The sequence below is a fragment of the Sinohyriopsis cumingii genome, chromosome 2 (genome assembly GCF_028554795.1).
Source record: "Sinohyriopsis cumingii isolate HCF-2022 chromosome 2, ASM2855479v2, whole genome shotgun sequence".
Lineage (NCBI taxonomy): Eukaryota > Metazoa > Mollusca > Bivalvia > Unionida > Unionidae > Sinohyriopsis > Sinohyriopsis cumingii.
The window spans coordinates 133,666,772-133,691,159 of record NC_142962.1 but is presented as its reverse complement, the minus strand read 5'-3'; the positions used below and the strand labels follow the sequence as shown (position 1 = coordinate 133,691,159).

Sequence of the window (24,388 nt, the reverse complement as noted above, 5' to 3'; positions counted from 1 at the left end):
TTTATGTAATCTTGTACTAACACTTATACAAGACTAATAAAAACTGGATACATTCCAGTACATATAAAATCATAAGAATATAAACTAATATAAAATAAGTACATGTTTTATGCTAGATTTGAAAGAAAAATATTCAAGTGAAAAGAAGAAATACTAGCAGCCTGCCTTATGTCACTGGGATTGTTGTTCCATACAAGTGGACCAGTATATTGAAAACTTTTTTTAAACAATTCCTTCTTTGGACTTGGTATAATTTAATTTTTACTTCTTATGGACCTTAAATTTGGAGTACCATCAGCATCTCTTTGGTGAAAGATATTGCTTAGATAGACTGGAATGGCTTTTCTGGATACTTTATACATCAATGTGGCCTTTCTAAGAAATATTCTTTCATGTATTGTTAAAACTTTATATTATTCATTGCATCCCAGAAATTGTCTATACACTAATCTAGAATTAAATGGCAAGCCCTCTTTTGAAGTCTTAAAAATTTTGTTATGTTTGAATTAGAGGTATTACCCCAAATTACATAACAATAGTCCAGATATGACTGAATACAACTTTTATAAAAGATGACCCTATACTGAAGAGGAATGTATCTTTTGATTTTCCTCAGTAGCCAAATATTAGAATTAACCTTTTTTGAAACATGCTTAATGTGAATAGACTAAATAAGATTGTTATCTACAAATACACCAAGAATTTTATCACGAGAGGTCATATTAAGGCTCACATTGTCAAATAGATCCTGGAGTATGTTGTTATCTAGCCTTGTTCATTTTTGTTGTGTTGTAACTAGTAGGGCTTTCATTTTTTTCTGTATTTATGATCATACTGTTTTCCTTGCATCATACTTGAAGTCTGTTGAGAGCATCTTGTAAATTATTTTCAAGTACTGCTTTGGTTTTATCCGTCTCAGACAGTGTAGTATCATCGGCATAGAGGTCAGTGGAAGAAACTGAAGTTCCAATCTTAAGAGGTAAGTTGTTGATAAATAGACAGAATAACAGAGGTCCAAGGATAGAGCCCTGTGGTATTCCACAATTAATATTTTTACTTTCAGAAAGTTGACCATTTAAAGATACTTTTTGCACTCTATCGGTTAAGTAAGAAGTAAACCAGTTTAGGGAGTTTTCACCGGATTGATAGAATTTTAGCTTTTCAAGCAAACTTTTATGGTCTGCAAGATCAAAAGCTTTATGAAAATCAACCATAACAGTGCCTACCATTTCCCCTTGATCTAATGCTTTCAGCCATTTATCAATCAAAGATACAAAGATATAAGTGCAGTTTCACAGGAGTGATTCTGTCAAAAGCCAGACTGATTATCATGAATATGATCATAAGTGTTCAAATAGCTGAGAAAAGAATTGTGTACATGTTTTTCTAGTAATTTGGAGAGATAAGGAAGGACAGAGATAGATCTGTAGTTATTTACATCATCTTTTGTTCCCACTTTATGCAATGGTGTAACCTTGGCAGTTTTCAATGTTTGTGGAAAATTATTAGACCTAATACTTTCATTGCAAATGAAAGCTATACTCTCTACAATTGCAGGTGCAGCTACCTTTAGTAGCCTTGGTCCAATCATATCAAATCCTGTAGCTTTACAATCATCCATTTTTTTAAACATATTTCAACACAAATTCTGGATTCATTTCAGGAATTTCAAACCTTATATTGTTTGGTAGTTTTTAGCACAAAAATGTTTGAGTTCCAGATGATCAGATGAAGTTCTGGGTTCTTTAAGTTTTTCAGCAATTTGAACGAAGTCATTAAAAATATTTGAGATGTCAGTTGGATTATCGGTGTAAATGCCCTCATTAGGGATAAAATTTCAGTTTTACTCTTACATTTCCCTGCACCGAACTCTGTAAACACTTTCCAGATAGCTTTCGGGTTATTTTGATTTTCATCCAGCACTTTTTTCTTTTTTGTAGTGTGCTTGTTTGGCTTGGTGTATCATTTTATTAACTTTATTCCTCCAAACTGTATATTCAGCCTAATTTCCTCCTGATTTTAGTTGGTCTCTTTACTTTATTGCTTCTATAATTTCTGGGGAGATCCAGCCTGGCTAGTGATCTTTCTTTATCCTGTGTGTTTCTAAAGGGGCAAGTTTGTTCACTATACTGATGAATAGATCTGTCCAAGTATCTAAAACATCATCAAATTCTTCAAAGATTTGGACTCTATTCCATGGAATCTGTTTCAGATCTTCCAGGAATTTAACAGCATCAATGTTTTGAAAAGATCTATAAGTAATGGATTTATGGATATTATTTTTTGTTGATTTGCCATTGACTATACGTGTTAGAAAAATTGCAAAGTGGTCACTTACACCAATCTTTTGAACCATTACTTCCAAAACATTTTCTTTTGTATTGGTGTAAATATGATCTCAAAGTGTTTAAGAGGTAGATGTTACTCTGGTGGGTTCATTTACTAGTTGCTCCATACGTAATGAAGTAATAAAATCCATCCCATTCATTTTTATTTGATCATTGAGAAGGTCTCTATTTATATCACCTAGAATGTAAAATTCTTTCTCTTCACTTGAAATTTGATCTACTTAAAGTTCAAAATATTCACACCCATCAGTTTGTGATGATGGGGGTCTGTACACAAAACCTACTAAGTAGGGCTTAGCTTTTCTGGAGTGATATGTAGCCAAATGGATTCTATTTCCTTTATTTCTAGGTCTTCCCATCTTTTAGAAATAGTACCAGTTCTAACATACACAAGGAACTCACCACCACCTGCTTTCCTATCCCTTTGATAAGGTTTGTCATAGCCACTGATATACAAGAAATTTTCACGCTGATTTTCTGTCAACATTGTTTTCAAGAGTCCAAATAAATGGACATTATTATTTGGAGAGGTTAGCAGTAACTTCACTTGATAGATCTTTCCACGAAAACCTCAAATATTTAAATGACCTATGTGTAAACCCTTACTAGAAATTCCTAAATTCATGAGACGAACATCAATGCTATTAGAGGCACTCAAGGAGACATTAAAAGTATTAAAACTATTTTTACAATGATCATTGTTACAATTATCATTACTGTATAAAAAATTTGTTTTTCTACAACTGCATTTTCTACTTTTATAATCATTGTACAAATCTGAACTATCGGTCATATTTGAATATGTACAAGTAGCTGGTAAGTTTCCACATTTAGAACATCTATCAGCAAGGGGATCAAATTTGTACTGACAAGGGATGCCTGGTGTATATGACAGTCCTTGATAGATAGACTGGTCCTCCCATGAGTCTTCCTGTGGAGTTGAGATGACCTCATTGCCCTTTTCCTATTCCATAAATCTAGTGTGAGTTTTGGCTTTGTGTACAAAGCTACCACACTTGTGGCATTGAACTGGCTGTCTGTGGATGCATTCCTGTGCTGAATGTTTGGTCTCACCATTTGCCACAAAAAACCTGACATACTGATTGTATTGCCACAACAAGCCTGATATACTGATTTTATTGCAACAAAGAGCCTGTCAAACTGATTTTATTGCCACAAAGAGCCTGAAATACTGATTTCATTGCCACAAAGGGTCTGACATTCTAATTTTACTGACAGAACTGCAGATCACTAATTGATTATAAAAATGTAAAGTAAATCATTCTTATTTAAAGGAAGACAACAGTAATCTTGTATTGGCGGATTCAAGTATGTTAATACAGGGTGTACTCACATGGATTTCTGATTTTTAAGTACAGGCTGGTCAATTAACAAATTCTCTTCAGTACAATGGATAAAATGGATGAAAGTTTAATACATTCCAAGGTACACAGAACATAATGATAGTGTCATGAAAGTACATGATGGTCTAATATGGACAAAAGTGTACGGAAAATACATGCTGTTCTGCAGGAAAGTACATGCAGATCAATGATGGACAAGAGTATTATGAAAGTACATGCAGGTCTACAATGGACAAGAGTGTCAGAAAAGTACATGCGGATCTATGATGGACAAAAGTGTCAGGAAAGCACATGCAGGTCTATGATGGACAAGAGTTTCAGGAAAGTACATGCAGATCAATGATGGACAAGAGTGTTATGAAAGTACATGCTGGTCTACAATGTACAAGAGTGTCATGAAAGCACATGCAGGTCTATGATGGACAAGAGTGTCAGGAAAGTACATGCAGGCCTACAATAGGTAAGAGTATCAGGAAAGTACATGCAGGCCTAAGATGGACAAGAGTGTCAGGAAAGTACATGCAGGTCTATGATGGACAAAAGTACTGTTATGAAAGTACATGCAGGTCTACAATGGACAAGAGTGTCAGAAAAGTACATGCGGATCTATGATGGACAAGAGTGTCATGAAAGTACATGCAGGTCTACAATGGACAAGAGTGTTATGAAAGTACATGCGGATCTATGATGGACAAAAGTGTCATGAAAGTACATGCAGGTCTACAATGGACAAGAGTGGCATGAAAGTACATGTGGATCTATGATGAACAAGAGTGTCAGGAAAGTACATGCAGGTCTACAATTGACAAGAGTGGCATGAAAGTACATGTGGATCTATGATGCACAAGAGTGTCATGAAAGTACATGCAGGTCTACGATGGACAAAAGTGTCATGAAAGTACATGCAGGTCTACAATGGACAAGATTGTCTGGAAAGTACATGCGGGCCTACAATAGATAAGAGTATCAGGAAAGTACATGCAGGTCTACAACGAACAAGAAAGTCAGGAAAGTACATACATGTCTACAATGGACAAGAGTGTCACGAAAGTACATGCAGGTCTACAATAGACAACAGTGTCATGAAAGTACATGCGGATCTATGATGGACAAGAGTATCAGGAAAGTACATGCAGGTCTACAATGGACAAGACTGTCATGAAAGTACACGTGGATCTATGATGCATAAGAGTGTCATGAAAGTATATGCTGGTCTACGATGGACAAGAGTGTCAGGAAAATACATACAGGTCTACAATGGATAAGAGTGTCACGAAAGTACATGCGGGTCTACAATAGACAAGAGTGTCAGGAACGTACACGCAGATCTACAATGGACAAGAGTGTCAGGAAAGTACACGCAGATCTACAATGGACAAGAGTGTCAGGAATGTACATGCTGGTCTACGATGGACATGAGTGTCATGAAAGCTGTCGTTGTTGTTGTTGTTGTTAGGTTTAACGCCATTTTTCAGCATAAGATAAGCTAAACATGGCGGCCAGTATTAATGGTGGAGGAAGAACCTGGGAAAACCCTGGAAAGAACCACCGACCCACGAGAAGCTAGTGGCAAGCTTTCTCACATACCAACATAGGCAGAACCCACAACTCAAACCCACACAGACAGAGGTGAGTCATGAAAGCACATGCAGGTCTAAAATGGACAAGAGTGTCAGGAAAGTACATGCAGATCTATGATGGACAAGAGTGTCAGGAAAGTACATGCTGGTAAATGTTGAACAAGCATACTCTTATGCAGCAGCCTTCTTTCTCAAATAATTTTAAATTTATGTGATGTGTGGTATTAAAGTGATGATAATAAAACAACAAAGTTTAACACAACAAAATTGTATCACTTTATCTTCTTTTTTTTAATGTATCAAAAATGCATAATCCATACACAGGCAAATGTATTATACAATTTAGTGAAAAGTTGTGCAACGATGATGCTACCTGTGTAAGGACTGGCAGGTATGCTAAAGAGGATTAATAAACTAATGGCTGCATACTTAACATGCTTTACCCCTGTACTTTGGGGGGAAAAGTGAAACTAGCAAACTTAACAGATAACTATTTATTTATTTACTTACTTATTAGGTGGCCCCAGGTGGCCTAGTGGTCTAATGTGCTCACCTTTACTGATCACTGTCATCTCACCTCTGTCCACACAGGTTCTAGTCTCAGGTTTGGCCATTGTGGGTATGTGAGAAAGCTTGCTAGTAGCTTCCTGTGGGTTGGTGGTTCTTACGCCAGGGTTTTTCCAGGTTCTTCTGCCACCAGTTATACTGGCCACTATATGTGGCCCATCATGCACTGAAAAATGACATTAAACCCAAAAATGACTTACTTATTATCTCTGAGCTCTCAAAGAAGCACAGGAACATTGTGATACAATCCATCCATACATGCATGGTCAATACTGCATAAGCATGTGTAAACAGCTTGAATGCCACCAAAACCATTAAAGCCAGAAACATGAAATGCAAGTCTATAATAGTTTTATAGGTGTATATTATGCATAAATGTTTGGAATTTTAACTCATTCCTGAGGACTGGGATTTGGAGTTGATTGGAGTGGGGGGGGAGGGGTAAGTAAATTTTAGATAACTAATTATTTGTCTTGCATGGCTGAAATCTGGTATATGTGATCAAAGAACCAATTGTCATTACATGCTATACTGCAACCACTGGTCTTGTGCTGGGTCCTTCTTTACTCTTGTAGGCTTGTCCCCTGATTCATACTGTAGAAACTATTGAGATTCTCACCATTAAAACTATATTATATAATACATAGTGGCATGAAAAGACAAATATATGATGCACCTGACAAGCTGAGAGGATAAGTTCCTAGCCATTCTTCAAAACTGTTAACATCCCAACCCTGTATGCAACTGACATTTACCCATAGGCTCATCCTGAACCCCAAGGACTTAACTCCTTCGTTATAACATAGAAACTAGTGAGATCCCCACCTTATTTCCATTTAACTGTATATACTTAATGAGCATGAAACAAACAAATCCACAAACCACACTGACATTTGCTCCTGGGGCAATTCCTACCATCAGGTACTTACCTAAGAGACGTAAACTTTGGATTGTAGGTCAAAATAGGGAAGCACAGGGATGTTTTTTATACACACATACAAATTTAGTTTCATTATCGAATACCTACCTGTATAAAGAAGAGCTTTGGTTTGTCTTTCAATGCAGGACAATTTCTAAACTGCCTGGTAATATCAGATGTATAGATACAATTCCCATCAGTGCCATAGAGGGCATTCTGAGTTGTAGTCTCCTTACGGTGGGTGTCCTTTATTTCCTCACCATGTGTGCTGATCACGCAAACAAAACAGTCTGATTCTTCAAGAAACTTTGTCTTTAAGGCAGCTAAGAATAAATGCAAAACAAATTCTACAAAATTGAAACTTTTTACAGCTGCTATTTAATGATATTTGAATTTACACTTGAATATTGCAAATTGCGCACTTTCATGAATTCAGACAAGGAACAAAACTCTAAAATGCTAGTAAGCAGGAGCTCCCAAAATATCCTTGCTTCCATGGAATGCAACAAACTAAGGTTGAAAGCAGTGATAAATACCCAAATAAAGGTCACAGTAAGCCATTTTTAGTGCACATAACCTCTTAATTCAATGTTAATCAGTGCAAGAATAATGGCACTATGTAAAAGGGTACTGAATAAATAGCCCAGACAGGAGTTTTAAGTAATATTTTCAAAAGGTGAAAAGAAGGTAACTATGACCCAATTCTCTCAAGATGAAACTTCAGTGCAAATCTGATACAAATAGATAAAAGGGTACTGAAAACAGCCTGGATATGATGTGTAAGCAATATTCAATCAGTCCTGGAAAGCAGGTCAACATGACCCATCTTTGGTGTGCAACAAAACTTTTTCCCCAAGAAACACAATGGGAGCAAGTTTGATATTATATGTGACAAGACAATAAAGTTTGAGCCTGGACAAAGTTTAAAAGAAAGTTTCAATAGAGCCTTAAATGCAAGTAACAATGACCCTGATTGTCGCAGTACTCTTGTTCATCCTGAAATGAACCTACACTGCAAATTTTATTTCAGTATTTAAACTTTTATAGAAATTTCAGCCAGGACTGGGATGATCAAGATGATTTTTTAAGCAGTGTTCATCAAATCAAGGAAAATAGGTCACAGTGACAAACATTTAGTAATATATGTTATCTCCAGATGCACCTTTATTCATGCAAGTGTGAACTTTAACAGATGAAAGGAATTGGAATTAAAGCCCAAACAGGACTTTACAACAATTTTCTATTCATCCCTGAAAGGAGGTCACTGCAGCAGTTTGTATGTGTGACACAAGTCCTTTCCAAGATGCACCCTCAATGCAAAGTTTTATGTTACTAGGTGTATTGATACTGAAATCACAATCCATGAAATCACAATCCAGATTAGTATGACAGACAGATGGATGGTCAGGTAGATAGAAAATGCAAACTACATACTGCCAAAGTGTCAAACTAGAGGACAAAAAATACCTTCCAGATTACATTACTTGATTTAGTACATACTACATGTATCACAAACTGCTGATCAATCAATCATAAAATGGTTGTACTGTGAACATGTACCAAAATCACAGAGAATAATAATAATAATAATGACTTTATTTAAAGAAGAAGCTCATTTGATCAAATGACCAATCTTCCACGAGGCCTTCTACAATGACATTGTTATTATATATATAATAACAATGTTGTGTAAAGTAGTAATACTGAATTAAACAAAATCATACAAATGACTGAATAATGATGCTAAATATGCCTTATTTTCCAACCCCATTTTGCACTAGTAGATTATCAGGCTAACTCAAAATAATAGATATTTATTGCAAAACTAAATTATGTCGACCTGCTAACCACATGTCCAGACCTGCCAAGCCTAAAAAGGCCTTTTATTAAGGCAGTAAATATTTTTGTTTGTCAAGCATATTTTCAACAAGGTATAGTAAATATCATGTACTGCTATTGTTGCCCTGGAAGAACATATGCATTTGAAAAGTTTACAAGTGTTGTCTTAAGCTGTGAAGGCAACATTATGTTCAACTGAAAAGTCTAACATATATACTCACTTTTAAGATGAGTCTAACTGCAAACTGCACAGACCTAGATCTGCCATCACATAATACACCAGCAGATCTGGTTCTGTGCAATTTGTTATGCATAATCAGTAGAACAAACAAGATGGATCCTAATCTGCTGGCACATTATGCTATGGCAGATCAGAATCTTTGATGTTTGCAGTTTTACTTGACTTATAGATAAAGGAATTTTAAAGTACACATCAGTCTTAATGACCTCCTGTTTGATTTCAGAAACTGAAGCTCCAAACCCCATTGAGGAAAATAGTATCTTGCTAGATGCCTCAACTTAATACAGTCATCTCTCCCACCATGGGCAATATTTGGATAGAATATCCAATAAATGCAATTGCCACACTTTCTATTTGTTCCAAGCATGACACAGGATCTGAATATTACTTTTTGTACTTCCATGATGTTTTGGGCTTTTTATGAGGAAGATTTTCCCCTTTGCCTTCAATGTGTTTTTATTTGCTGCAATTTCCAGGAATTGTAATAAGAGCAAAAGCTTAATCACGCAGGCATTTTGTTTGAACATTAAAGCATCTGAAGAAATCCATGTAAAAGTTAGTCTGGTTCTCTGACCATATTCACTGAATCTAATATGAAATCCTGAAAATAAATCAATACACAGATTTAACCATGATCATATTTCAATATTTAATTTTCCTAATGTTCCTTAAGTTCATCATTTGAGAGTCATTTCAGTAAGCCATAGGGCAAAGTTTTAAGGATTGGCAGGTCTACCTGTCTCATAAAATATCAGTTATCTTCTTTCATTTACCAAATATCTCATACACCTGGTCATTAAGTTTTCAAGATATCCTATATAAGTTATGAGATATATGTTTATTACAGAAATTATCAAAATTCGAATAAGACTATGGAACATCAATTTAACCTTTATAACAAAACATTTTAAAAAATAAACACAGATATACAATATAAAGCAATATACTGAATAATTTTAAATAATTTTATCGGAGTTACATAAAAAATGAATAGGATTACCTCTGTCCAATTTGCATTGCATTTCTTTCTTACTTAGATCTTTGTATGCCTTCACTCTGAACCCAAATTTAGTGAACAGAGTCTTCATGTTGATCAGGTCTTTATTTGCTCCACGGCGTTTTCTTAAGCCCTCACGGTGAAATGTCTCATTGACAATGACTATTGCCAGTCCACGATGCTTATTCTTAAAGTTGTAGACTTGTTCAGCCATTCTTCAAAACTTCTTTTCAGTGTTTCTGTCAGAATAACACAATCTGCAACAGATGAAGTTACAATCTGGTTACAGTCTGTGTTTGTATCAGAATAACACAATCTGCAACAGATAAAGGAAAAATGTAGTTATAGTCAGTGTTTGTATCAGATTAATACAATCTACAACAGATGAATTTATAATACACGTATCTGGTTACAGTGTTTGTATCAGAATAACACAGTCTGCAACAGATGAAGTTAAAATCTGGTTACAGTCAGTGTTTGTATCAGAATAACACAATCTGCAATAGACGAAGTTACAATCTGGTTACAGTCTGTGTTTGCATCAGAATAACACAATCTGCAACAGATGATGTTATAATCTGGTTACAGTGTTTATATCAGAATAACACAGTCTGCAATAGATGTTACAATCTGGTTACTGTGTTCATATCAGAATAACAATCTACAACAGATGAAGTTACAATCTGGTTACATTTAGAATTTGTATCTGATAAACACAATCTGCAGTAGACGAAGGTACAATCTGGTTAGAAACAGTAACTGTATCAGAATAACACAATCTGCAACAGACCAAATTACAATCTGGTTACAGTCAGAAGATACCATAATGACAGATCATGCAAGACTCAATGATGTGTCCAAGACAAGCCTTGATTATACAGACAGGGATAGTAGTGATGAGTATTGATACAAATTTCATTATCAATCAACATTTTCTGCAGAATCTATTAATTTTTCTGTATTATATCTTGTCCAAAACCAGGGAAAATTTCAAACACAAAATCTGAAAGCTCATAATCAGTCCAGCTTTTAATATGAGAGGGTCACATGTATGATGAAAATAATACAAAATGCAATAATTTTAATGATACATTGAAACCTGTCCACGCTATTAGAGTAAAGGACTTTCAAGGGACCATGAAACTGTGTCCTTTACAGACAGATGTCCTTTACATGCAAGTGAAATTGATAAGAGGGATTAGTCTGTGGGAAGATTCATGGGATTAAATTAAGAACAGGCACTTATCGATGAAAAGATGCCCTTTTTAAGTACATGTATACAGTGAAATTAAAAACAAGGATTAGTTTATGGAAAGATGTTTTTAATATACAAGTGAAATTAATAACAGGGATTAATCTATGGGAAGATGTCCTTTATATGTAAGTGAAATTAAAAAAAGGGATTGGTCTATGATAAGATGTCTTATATTAATCAAAATTAATAACAGGGATTAATCTATGGGAAGCTGTCTTTTATTTGTAAGTGAAATTAATAATGGATTAATCTATGGAAGGATATATTTAATATCAAGTAAAACTGATAAGCAGGATTAATCCATGGATTCAAGATGTCTTTTATAGGCAAGTGAAACAAAAAAGAGGGATTAGTCTAAGGGATGATATCCTTTATATGTAAGTGAAATTAATTTTCACACATGATATGACCAAACAAATAACATATCAATAGAACAAGCTGCTGCAATGATAAATTTTTGATGAATCGTAATATCAAAGTGAAACACTTCTTTCAAGAATCTGCTGTTACTACTAATGATTTTATTTCTAAAGAATACACTCTCTTCTTATGCAAAATGCAAATGCTGTTAACATTGTTATTCGCAAGCATGTCTGATGCACTACTATGCCGATCATAACCCATAAAAATCTAAATCTACTGATATGGCAGAAAATCAACTTCATCAGTGTAGAACATGAAAGATTTGTACAGACATGAGCACAATACATATTCAGACAATAGTTATTTTGAAAAGCAATAGTTTACGTCTGTAGAATATGTTTTTAGCATGTAATGACATTGTTTCTGTGGGACACAATATCTCATTTGCATGTGAATGCTCATCTGTAAAATTAGCGCTTCTGACTTTCAAAATCCTTAATGCAGAATTTTTAACAATTCTGATCCCTTGCCAATGGATATGTGACTACTAGATCTTATCATGCTTATGCACTATATATATATATATATATATATATATATATATATATATATATATATATATATATATATATATATATATATATATATATATATGTATCATGTGAAGGAAATGGGGTCAAATGCCTTTTCCTATTGCAGACACATCAGGGCAGTCAATATGGGATGCAGGCATGGAACTGGCAACCCTTAACTGGATTACATTAGGCCAACACAATACCAACTGAACTACTGTGGCTAGTCATGTGTCTGCTACAACATTTTTTGAGTTATTTTATTTGCAAAGTATCACATATGACATCATACTAGTCCAGTGAGTCATACTACAAGTATGCTATAATGTATGTGTGTGTGTTATTTAGATTTTTAATGTAACTTCAACAATTTTTCAGTCATATCGCTACAATGTCTGCAGTGTGACAGTTTATAGTGATGTCTAGCACTGGGGCATCATGCCGCAGTGATGTAGCATGATGGCCCACCCAGCCATATTATCCTGACACCAGGCCGACCAGTCCTAACACTAACCTCTTAATGCTGAGCGCCAAGCGAGGCAGCTGTTAGTACCATTTCTATAAGTCTTTGGTATGACTAAGGCCAGAGTTTCGAACCCGCAACCTCCCGCAATAATATTCCGAGGCGGACACTCTAACCACTAGGCCACTGGAGCGGTCATAATGCATGTGTAAAATTATCAATGTCACACTAGTTAAGAGTATCATATCGTGGGTCTATAACAGCAGTGCCAGATTAAATTTTGAAGCCAATGCAATTTTTAAAATATTCAATCTGAATGAAATTACTTATGAAACTTGTAAAATGATTTCTCACCTGTTAGGCTTCGTGAGTAACAGATAGATCAATAAATCCATTTCTGTAACAGCAGATTTTCATTACGATGGTCATTTGAGGATTAACAGCTGGACAAAAGGTCCTGTCAAGCAGACTCAGACCAGTGATGACATTAATGGCCATGAAAAGAACCAAAGCAAGAGCACTCACTGAATAGTGAAAAATATTTTTGATTTTGCTAAAGCCTTCAAGAAAGCTCCTCACCAGATTTTTCACACATGAAGCTGCTGCCAAATTATGGTGTTGCTGGAGTTTTATGGCACAGCAACACAAGTAGGTTATTCAGTGCTGGGGCATTGAAGTGCCTTCCCCAAAAGAGGCAGCTGACCCAGGCTTATCCATTACTAGGACTGAACTCATACCCATTTGGTCACAAGTCTGGCATGCTAACCACTGAGACACCACAGTTCCTGACTCACATAGTTACCTATTACAAAATGCAGAAAATTTTATCAGGCCTATTCTACATTCCCAAGCCTGAAGGGGGTTACAGGAGATACCCCACAGTAGGTAGTAACAAGCTGTGTTGATGGTGCCACATCAGCAACTGCTCATGTAACATCTGACAGTTCTTATAGGCCCAACTTTGTTTCTATTATACACTAGTGGCATTGTCAATAACTAGCCTTCAGCCATTAGCCTCTTTGCTGACAACTGTTGTATATCAATCACTGTATACCATGTGCTTATTTGATACCTAATTGTGAAGTACTGACAGTATGGTGTTCTTATTTAATACCTAATTGTGAAGTACTAACAGTATGGTATTCTTATTTAATACCTAACTGTGAAGTACTGACTGTACGGTGTTCTTATTTAATACCTGGGAAAAAATGACTGTATCATGTGCTTATTTAATACCTTATTGTGAAGTACTGACTGAATCATGTGCTTATTTAATACCTAACTGTGAAGTACTGACTGAATCATGTGCTTATTTAATACCTAATTGTGAAGTACTGAATGAATCCAGTGCTTATTTAATACCTGTTTAGTTCTGACTGAATCAGTGATCAAAGCACTTTGTGTAAATTATCTATAGTGACCTTTACATATATTTGGGACAGTTTATCTTCCTAAATATTTGAGCTCTTCTTTCTGTTAACATTTTTTTAACTTAACTTTTTATTTACACCATATAGACAGTATTGTGCTGATGTGCATACATGCATACAAACAAACATACATGTTGAAGATCAAACACACAGGTTTGGAGGAAAGAGTTTATTATTTTTTGACAGAAAAATTAAGGTGCTATACTTTAAATACAAAAATAAACATATAAATGCCTTAAATTAGCTTATTTTCTGTGTTAATTTGCCTCGCAAAAATTATTATACATGTACTTTAAAAAACATGTGCATTTATGTACTACAATGCTAAAATTAGATCTTTGTGTTTGTATTCAATGCATCCTGATTATATTCATTTGTAAATCCAGGATAAACAATAACCAACAGATGTTTGCTCCATCACCTGGCACTCATCTCCAAGCATCTAATAATGCCACAAAGTTTATTTAATTTTCACCTGAATTTATAAATTAATTTATCTATGGTACCTATTCAGCCTGGGAAAACAACAGACCACCAATGCCTGTTCAGTCAAATCACAAACATCTGTGCACCACACAGCTCCATTCTTGAAGTAAGTTCATCATCCAAATTGCCCCATAGCAGATTTGGTCATTGACACAAATTGTAACCCCATCCCCCTTTTCATCTTACCCAAGTTACTTCCAAAAATACATATATATGTTTAAATATGACCCCACATTATGTCTTTTCCTGCAAATCTTCAATTCACCATATGGATATACTACTATGCTTAAAATCTGACTTCTTTTCGCTTTCTAGTGAGAAATGCAGACATTAGCTTCAAACTGCTCACATATACACAGGTAACTTGTTATTGAAGTGCTAACTTACATGCCAACAATAACTGGAACAGTGACCATTTCAGTATTACCAGTGGTGGGATTTGTTATGTTGTTTTTGTTGCTGTTGTTGGATTTTACTTCATTTCTCAGCACAAGATAGGTTATACATGGTGGCCAGAATAGCTGGTGGAGGAAGAAACCAGGAAAACCCCAACAAGAACCACTGGTCCACTGTAGCTCTATTCAAGTACTTTACCTGTTCAACACAACTGACTTCATGTTCAAATTTCAGTTGAAACCTAAATGTTCAGTTTGAATCCTGAGTACAGGTGTCTTGTTTTTATAGAAATCTCCTAATATTTAATTTATGCATTTTACTGTGTTTCATAAGGTAGTGTGATTAGTGTACTAAAAAGAAATGAAGTATTTGGATTGACATGAAATCTAGCTGAAAAATTATACAAATTGGTTCTTCTTGCACAGATTTCACTATTGTGAATACAATGAGATTAGCTGGTGAAACAAATACCCTAATGTGTGTGTATTGAATTTTTAATGTAGCTTTAACAATTTTCCAGTCATATCACTATGACGTCTGCAGTGTGGAAGTTTATAGTGATGAACTAACTGAACAATACATAAGTTGAGTTTCGATGTAGGCGTTTGTCTGACGAAATAAATGTCACTGCTTTTGAAAACAAAAAAAGGAATCTTGTTTAGTGGTGTATCAACAGTTAGTCTAGTTCCCGGCAGCTGTTACTCCCGACCTGAACTATTATATACCATTCCAGGAACCAGGCTAATCGACAAAACAAAAAGCAGTGACATAATGCACAGATGTTTTCGCATACACGTGAAGGTTGTTGAAACCAGTTGGAATGATCCATCACAAATTGGACGTTTTGAAAATAAATGTTTTTTGGAGGTCCCTTGGTAACTCGCGTCCTCGCTTATAGTGCGGCCTATACTTGTGGACCCCGTTGTGCAAGAGTTATCGAGGGAGAGGTGTGTATGTACCAGTGCATGGTTCTCCACTACAGAAATAAATATTAAACATGTAATCACTGTTTTAATTAGTATTTCTCATGTAATATGGATAACTTTTTTTAAAGTTGGTAACTTTGTCATTGAGCAGTCTTACATCCCCAATTCCTTCCATCTTGTATAACTAATAATGCAACATTTTATGCAGTTAACTGATTTGTTTGGATATTGCATGATAAAATTACATAGCATGATGGCACTATATATATGATCCAGCTAGATAGAAACCGAGGACATTCCCTTTCTTTATTTCAATGCCCTCTACTCTGCCTCTAGCATATTTATAGTCCCCTGCTCCCCCTCTTATCTCCAGATCAGTAAAACACCTATTAAATCTGTGTTGCTCTCTATTTGTCCACTTATTATTCTATTTATTTAACATAGGATAAATTAGATATGTCATATGGATATGCCTTTGTCTGCTTCTGAACCCCAAAATAGATTACATTCTAAAAAGCATTAATTTATTGACATCAGAGACTTATATCAGACACATCTATAACAGAGATATGCAAAACTCTCACTGCCTTTAAACTATCACATGATAGCCTTTTTATATGCAAATGAAGGTGCCAACAAGGTTAATGAGTTAGGGATGTAAACATCAAGTGACCATGTTTTTTTAACTGCGATCATTTTCAGTGACAAGCTTTATTAATCACAAATTCATGATGAGGGCATTTCAACAACAATGTAAAGCCAGTCGATACTGGTTTGGATATAATGTGGAAATGTTCCACATATCTGCATCAAATATTTTATTACCATCAGAAGGATAAGTGATGTTTCATACATTTCATGTTTACTATTGCATTTCAATGAAAAACTAAGGAATGTATTAAACTTTCATCCATTTTATCCAATTTCATTGCTGACAAGCAGGAAATCTATTCATCTAGTGCTTGAATACTAAACTCCAGTGCCATATCATAATGACCTTGCAGCACTCATGTGGCAAAGCAAATATACAACTCCATCCCATGCTCAGCTGTCAACAGCTGGCAGAGGCCTCATGGGTAATTTTTTAAAATGTATGTCATCATGCTCACCATATGCAGCAGTTCTGATAGCTTTTCAGGCAGGCCCTGATGTTAATGATTCAAAGCTCACAAAAATGCCATAAGAAACTAGGAATTTTACCATAATATTCTTGTTACTCACCCACTATAAAATGGCCTACTTCTTAATAGTGAGCATCAGGCCATATTTCATTTTTCAGAGTTGTGTATTGTCAACTTCATAGACGATGAGCTTCAACTCTTCCTTGGAACTGGTGCGGTCATTTAGCACCTTTGGTATGTGATTGGTGATTGTGCTGAGATTTGTTTCAGCCAGGACATGGATTTCATCATGCTTTTTTGCTTTCATAGACACGAGTCAACAACTAATGAAATTTCCTGCAAACAAAATCAGCCAAAGTGTCGAGCCATGATTTGTTGGGCAATCACAATAGGGACTGCAATGACTAGTCAGACAGTCTTCAGTGTGGTGTTAATGGCATCCACTGTTTACCTCGTGCGTGTCATTTTAGTAGAGGGAGGGCATGATGTAGCCTCAACCCATAAGGATGTTTCAGCCTCACAGATTTTTTACAGGAAAAAATCTTGTGGATCTTGGAGTTTTGGATAAAGTGACCTTGTAATCTATCAGTCAGGAATGGGGGATTATCAGTTAGGAATGGAGGATTAGCTCCTCTGTAGTCATGCACCTCTAACCTGTTGCCATGGTGTACTGGCACAAAGAAAATGAGGTGAAAGAAAAAGTAAATTTCCCTCATATCTTTAGATCTGGAAACAGCATAGTCCTTAATTAACATACCTGCTAACATGCTTGCTAAAAGTACAAACTAGCATGCCTTCTGGCATGTTTTTCTGGGTGATCTTGTCATGTGACAGAGCATCTTTGTTGAAGATCACACCAATATTTAGACTGCTGAGTGATAGAGGGCATTATATATTCCAAAGGATAGGTAATTACTGAGGCTGTTTAACCAAATACCACATCAGCATTGAGGTAGCAATTTTGCCCACAGCCATCTACAAGTAACACTTTTGGCCATTCTTCTGCCAGAGAAAGTGCAATTACCCCTAGCTTAGAGTGCCCAATATCTACCTGCTTCATGTTCTTGTTCCATCCAGTTCGAACTGGAGCAGCAGAGGGGGCGAATCGGACATTTTGTCCAATCGTTATTTTGCTTAATTATTACTTTCTGCACTCAACGATCTAGTGTCGTCAGCGCCTGGTAAAAAAAAAACGACGACGTCGTTGGGGGATCGTCGCGTCGTCATTTGGTTTAATTAACACCTTCTGCGCGCCGATCCCCAGCGTCGTCAGCGTCCGGTAAGCACATCGACGACCGCGTCGATGTCATCGCCCCCTCTGCTGCTAAGTGGTTATTTACAATGATCTTACAAACAGAGTGATCACTAACTCCTCCTCCTGTAGATCAATTAGGTTATTTGACTGATCGGTGAGTTTAAAATTAATTCTCGTTAAAAACCGATCATGGCATCGCATATAGACCGGATTAATCGGATTCTCAACGATTAAAAATCCCGGAGGGGCTGTTGGTGAAAATGAATAAAGGATATATCCCTGTTGAGCTTGATTTGATTGATTGGTATCTACCTGGTAACTCCCTTCGATAACATCACACACTAGATTGATTGCTATCACCGATGCGATATTTACGTTGTATGGAGCAATATGCCTACCATCATCCCCGTTATCGTGTCTGAGGATATAAGTTGATGGACCGATAAAATCATTAAGAGACTTTCTTAGTTCTGGCGTGTTGTATCTTGGAAACTTAAAATCGGGTAAATCGGCTTCTGCGATATTATACTCGGTTAGGAATTTTTGTTTATTATCAATTCTGCTAGTGGATATTACCCCGATGATTCTTTCATTGATATATTCCATGTCTGATATAAGTTGATTTAACACCTCAACGTGTTTTTGTGCTTTTGTTTCCCGTAGCTGTTCTAGTTGTGATTGGTAAATACGATTAATCTCGATAAAAAACCTATCGATATCATTTAAATTAACTTCGGCCTCGACGACCGATCCAGGAGTTTTCTCGTACCTAAAATACCAATACATGGTATTCCTGTCTTGAAATGTAAACCAGTCGGGGGGTGACGAGTTTTTCATAACAAACAAAACATCTCGATAATTGGGATTAATCTCATGATACGATTGTTTGCCCTCGGGGTTTTCATAAGGTGGATTCTTAGGCCAACCTAGTATGGTTCTTATTGAACTGTTATAGATATCAACCATATACCCCGGTGTGCTTATTTCAATCGTCGACGATAACGTCGGTTCATGAACCGTAATAGCGATTTTTGATTCTTTTCCTGTGATCGATTTTATCCTGCGTTGAAATTCTTTATTGATTTGTTCTATTTGGTATGACCCAGTTGGTATTGTAACCTCCTCCCAGTTTGGGGTTCCATCGGGTTTATTTGTCCGTGCAAAAACCAGCGAGTTATTAGGTTGTTGTCCGTTAAATGCGTCCGCTCGAATATTAGGCCAACTGTGATATACTCGCAATTTTGCCAGCGCTATTTCCTTCACTGGAACCGGCGACGGGAAGTTCACACTGAATTCGGGTTTCGTTGACGTTATTGATATCATATTTGTTTGTACCGGAGTGGTGTTCTCCGCGATCCGCTGAAGTAATTGAAACCCTTCGGGGTTCAGCGACATTATTATTATTCGTTGTTTTTAGTGTCTAATTTTAACAACCAGGTGGTTTCGGCTTCCAGTTGAAAATCCTCGATTTTTGACATCGCGGAGCTATATAACTGGACCATCGTGGAGAATTCAACATCGGATACGAACAAATTATCAATCGATAACGAGATCAACCCGGATAATTTCGAGTATGCGTCGGATACTATTTGATGTTTTACTGTATACTCGTTGAGTTTTTTCTGAAAACACGATGATATCTTCCTAGTGATTGCGTTGGCAACTCCAGCAACTGTTGTCATTGCGGAGACAGCGATTGGAACAGCGATCGGGGTTATCGTGGTCACCGTGGATAAAATAACACCGGCGCCAGCTACTATACCCGACACCGAGTACACGACCGCGTCGATGGCGGTTATTTTTCGGCGGTATTTTTTTATTTTTGCACGGTATTGTTCGGAAAGCGTTTTCAAGTTCGCGGAAAATTCTTTTGCGGTATCGAATCGATATTGATGTGACGTCGGTGATACCTCTGATTCAATTTCCTTGGTGGTCATTTTTATTTTAAAAGAGCTAGTGTTTTTAATTACTTAGATTCGCTACAAATTCCACATACCATGTAATGTTTGCCCGGGCTAGATTTCTATCAACGGCATAAATTGTAAACTGTTCAGTTGCGTTCCTGTCTATAATTGTTGATATTGTATTGTTAAACCCGGATGAACTCGACGATAATATATTAAACTGCATCATTGAAACCAGTGTCAGTCGATAAATGCCCTTAACAGTTGCGGTAATATTTACTGTATTCTGTGTAGGAGTCCAATCGAATGATCCATGCCGAATTGTGTATACTGTGTTGATGATGTTCTCATGAGGGATTTTTATTTTTTCGAATTGCTCTGCTACTCTCGGTAGTCCGTCTTTAATCGCTTCAACATCAGTTTTAATCGTTCCTATTTCCTGTATATGCGTGTCCACATCTTTTTTGTTCGCTGCAACCCTAGTAATGAGTGTATTTATTTCCTGTATATGCGTGTCTATACTTTTTTTGTTCGCTATAACATTAATTTTGAGTACTTCTATTTCCCCTTCATGCACGTCTATACTTTTTTTGCTCGCTATAGCATTAGTGTTAATTGTTTCTATTCTCTGTCCATGCGCGTCTACATTATTTATGATCGTTACAACATTAGTTTTGATTGTTTCTATTTCCCGTGTATTCTCGGTCATACTTTTTTTGTTCGCCGCAACATCAAGTTTGATTGTTCCTATTTCATATGTATGCACGTCTATGCTTTTTTTGTTCGCTGCAACATCAGTTTTGATTATTCCTATTCCCCGCCAATACGCGTCTACATTTTTTTTGTTCGCTTCAACATCAGTTTTGATTGTTCCTATTTCCTGTGTATGCGCGTCTACACTCTTTTTGTTCGCTTCAATATCAGTTTTGATTGTTCCTATTTCCTGTGTATGCGCGTCCATATTATTTATGATCGTTGTAACATCAGTTCTGATTGTTTCTATTTTCCGTCCATGCGAGTCTACATTATTTATGATCGTTGCAACATTAGCGCCGATTATTTCTATTTCCCGTTCATGCGCGTCTACACTCTTTTTGTTCGTTGCAACATCAGTTTTGATTGTTTCTATTTCCTGTCTATACGCAGTGATATCATTTATAGTTATTGTGATTTCATCCGGTTTGGTATTTTTTTTACCAAGGAATTTATCAACGGCGCTATCAACCCTGTTAAAATTTTTTCGTAACGTGTAAAATTGGCCCGACAGCGTCGTAAACTCCGAAATAGTATTTTTTATTGTTGCAAGATTTGGTTCGGTTACCGTCGGGGTTCCAAAAAAACTAGCGGTAGTGAGTTGTATATCGGCGACAGATTTTTTCACCTGCGCGTCAAGTTCGGTCACCGATCTATCTAACCTTGTAAAACCGTTCTGGACTAATGTTACCCTATCCTCTATCTCCAATATATGTTTACCCGGTTTGAGTCGTCCGTCGCTGGTATACAGCGCGATAGTGCCATCGTCGGCATCACGCTGTCGTGTTAAAACGTCATTCAGTGACATATTACTGGATTTCAATTTACCCTGGCGGTCTTGAAATACAACTATTTCGCCTGGGTCAACACTTGTTAAATTCAACATATCAGCGATTTCATCCTCAATTAGTTTTTTTATGTCGGCGTCGGCCGTTTCCGTGGATTCTTTCAGCGCCGAAACCGGTCGTCCCCAAATATCAATCATCGTTATTGTAAATGTTATTCTCTAAAATCCGTTGAGCTTCTACGACCCCACTAGTGTATTCGTTTACAACCACATGAGGTGGTTTCCGCGATGATGAAATCGCCGCGAGTACGTTCAATACCTCACGGCCACATATCGGTGGGTCACTTAATCGCTGCGTTGGCAGCGTGGAATAAAAAACCCGGGCTGAACACGCCCGGGCTAAACACGCCCGGATATACCGCATAAACTCTTTCGGCGGAGCTAACCCGTATGAATCAAAATAGACGATTGCACGCGGATCAATCGCGTATGCAACCCAATGAGTTCCCGCTCCGGAGGACCCATCGAGGTTAATTATGCCGGTTTCAATATTCCTTGGTGCCGCCGGTAATTGATCCCTCATAAAAACACCTCTGAAGTTTTTTATCGCTAACGCGTTTGCGGCGTCTATTAAATCAAAATTAGACATTGGAGTCATAGACTCAGGAGTCATTGACTCCCGAGTCAATAAACGGTTCCCGGTAGTCTTAGACCCTTTCCCGAATACCATGAATACGGGGTTCCCGGTAGTCTTAGACCCTTTCCGGCCACGGGTCGTTTTTTTTTGTAGCCTTTCCCGGTTGCCTTCTTCAATGCCATTCCCGCCGCGGTACCAACGGCCCCCAACGCCGCCGCCTTAGCCACAGCTGGTGCGGCCGCGGCAATCAACGCTGGAATCGCAGCTAACAGCGGAAATATCCCACCGGTCTTTTCCATGTTTTTAATTGCTGCGGCGGAAAAATCTATTTGAACACCCTTTTTATTCTTCATCGCATCATTGAAATGTTTTATTTGACGCGCCGTCAACGATATCTTATGATTACCACCCGCCATCTGCGACGGCTTCAGCGTTATTGTGGTTCCGCATTGTTTAGCCGACTTTGATCGTAATTTCTTGACTTGACCATCAGTCAACTCTACACTGAGGACACTATACGACATTTTATTGTAAACGCGTTTGTGTTTTCAATTACATGTTTTCCACTGGTGCATCAACGATTCTCATTCGTCCACCAACGCCTTCCAACAGCATTGATTTATCGCTGAGAATGACAGCAACCGCTCTATAATTAACACCACCCGGGGCTATACGAGCTCGGAAGTGTATATCAACGACGGATTGTCTCGTTAAATCAAGATGTTCCAACGAAAAGTAATAAATCGGATACAGGTTTTTAAAATCAAGTTGTGATATTTGCAAACCAGTGTCGACGTTTTGATCACGACCCATATATGACAGCAATCGATGATACACACGTGCGATATGGTTGTCGCCGTAATTAAGCTGTATATCCTCGGATGGTTCCTGTTGTCCGTTTATTCTCAGCGAAACATCCCTGACTCCTAATTGATCAAATATCATATGGCTGTGTTCTTGACTACCCAATCGATTCCTATTCTGCAGCGCTATGAATATATGACGCGGGGCTGAAACACCCTGTTTTGACGCCAGGTGCCATGTAAACGTATCGGCGACGTTATCCTCTTTAGCATCAGTTGTTACCGCTAGCCAACTCAACAGCGATTTCCCTCCCTGTTCCATAAATGCTAACAATCGTGCTTCCGTGGTAACTGATGGAGTCAGCACCGGCATCCACAATGCCATTTTAGTTAAAATGACTTTACCGGCGGCGACACCAGCAGCACGCCATATTGCATTGTTATCATCGCCCCTTCGCGTCAGCGCGATTGTATGCTTAGCCCCATAGATAACTTTTCTGACATTTCTGCAGAATCCAAATATGTGATGGAGTGGAATCGCGCATGAAAACTTTCGGCGTGGTCCTTGCAACATTCCTACTCGTGTTGCGAATCCTAGATTGAAATCATTGTTGGTGCTTTTTATAACAGTGAAATTGTCACCTGGTTTTGCTCTGCGGTCTGGGTTAGCTGCTTCATCCTGGTCAGCTGCGGTATTTCGTGGTGTCAGCACGTTAACGTACTGAAGATGGTCAGCGTTATTGGTGGTGTCCTTCGAAAACATCATAGATGGGCCCGCCGATCTTGTATAATCATCCGAGTATCTCGCCAACCCAATTATCGTTGTTGCAACATCAACCTCGCGTTCTATTGATTCAATTTCTCGCCCGTCAATAAGATATCTGGCGCTCTCAAATAACGCCATGATACCGTTGTTGACGAAGCCAACTCGAACACGATGGTCATCTGCGTATGGTGCATTATCGGCGGCATTTGTCACGAGTTCTCCCTCGATTTCGATAAACGCTTCACACGGCAAAAAATATTTACTGGTATCTTGGACTTGAAGTTCAATTCGCGATCGTAGGTCAGGTTGCGCTGCATAATAAGAATAATATTGATAATCACGGACAGAATCATCCCTGCGTACTGGGGCGTCCATATCAAACGCGGGATCAGCGGTACGCGCAAACATTCTATTATTTATCATGTTGATGTTTTCAATTGCGATTTTTTCGTCGTAAATTCTTTGAATTTAAACCACTCCCCGCTATCGCGTTCATGAGCGCGTTGGTTGCCGCATCGGCGGATGGCGAAGTCGCCAACGACGGAGTCGTCGCCGCCAACGACTCTAATTTTTCTTCCACGGTGTTATTTATTACTTTACTGACATTTGCAGGCAT

At 37.4% G+C, this 24,388-nt stretch overlaps 1 protein-coding gene across 5 annotated transcripts in view; it reads right to left on the bottom strand.

Annotated features, from left to right (window-relative positions):
- LOC149805875 (uncharacterized) overlaps positions 1–24,388 on the bottom strand; it is a 57,556-nt gene that overhangs the window by 21,155 nt on the left and 12,013 nt on the right. For 4 of the 5 annotated variants that reach the window (XM_089950615.1, XM_089950612.1, XM_089950616.1 and 1 more), the window contains exons 2-3: positions 9,859–10,112; positions 6,887–7,101 (exon numbers count right to left, since the gene is read on the bottom strand). In XM_089950615.1, coding sequence (XP_089806741.1) covers positions 6,887–7,101; positions 9,859–10,069 — 426 coding nt within the window. In that variant the 5' untranslated portion in view covers positions 10,070–10,112. Of the gene's footprint in view, positions 1–6,886; positions 7,102–9,858; positions 10,172–24,388 lie in introns of all 5 variants that reach the window. The other variant, XM_089950613.1, reaches the window with a different exon arrangement.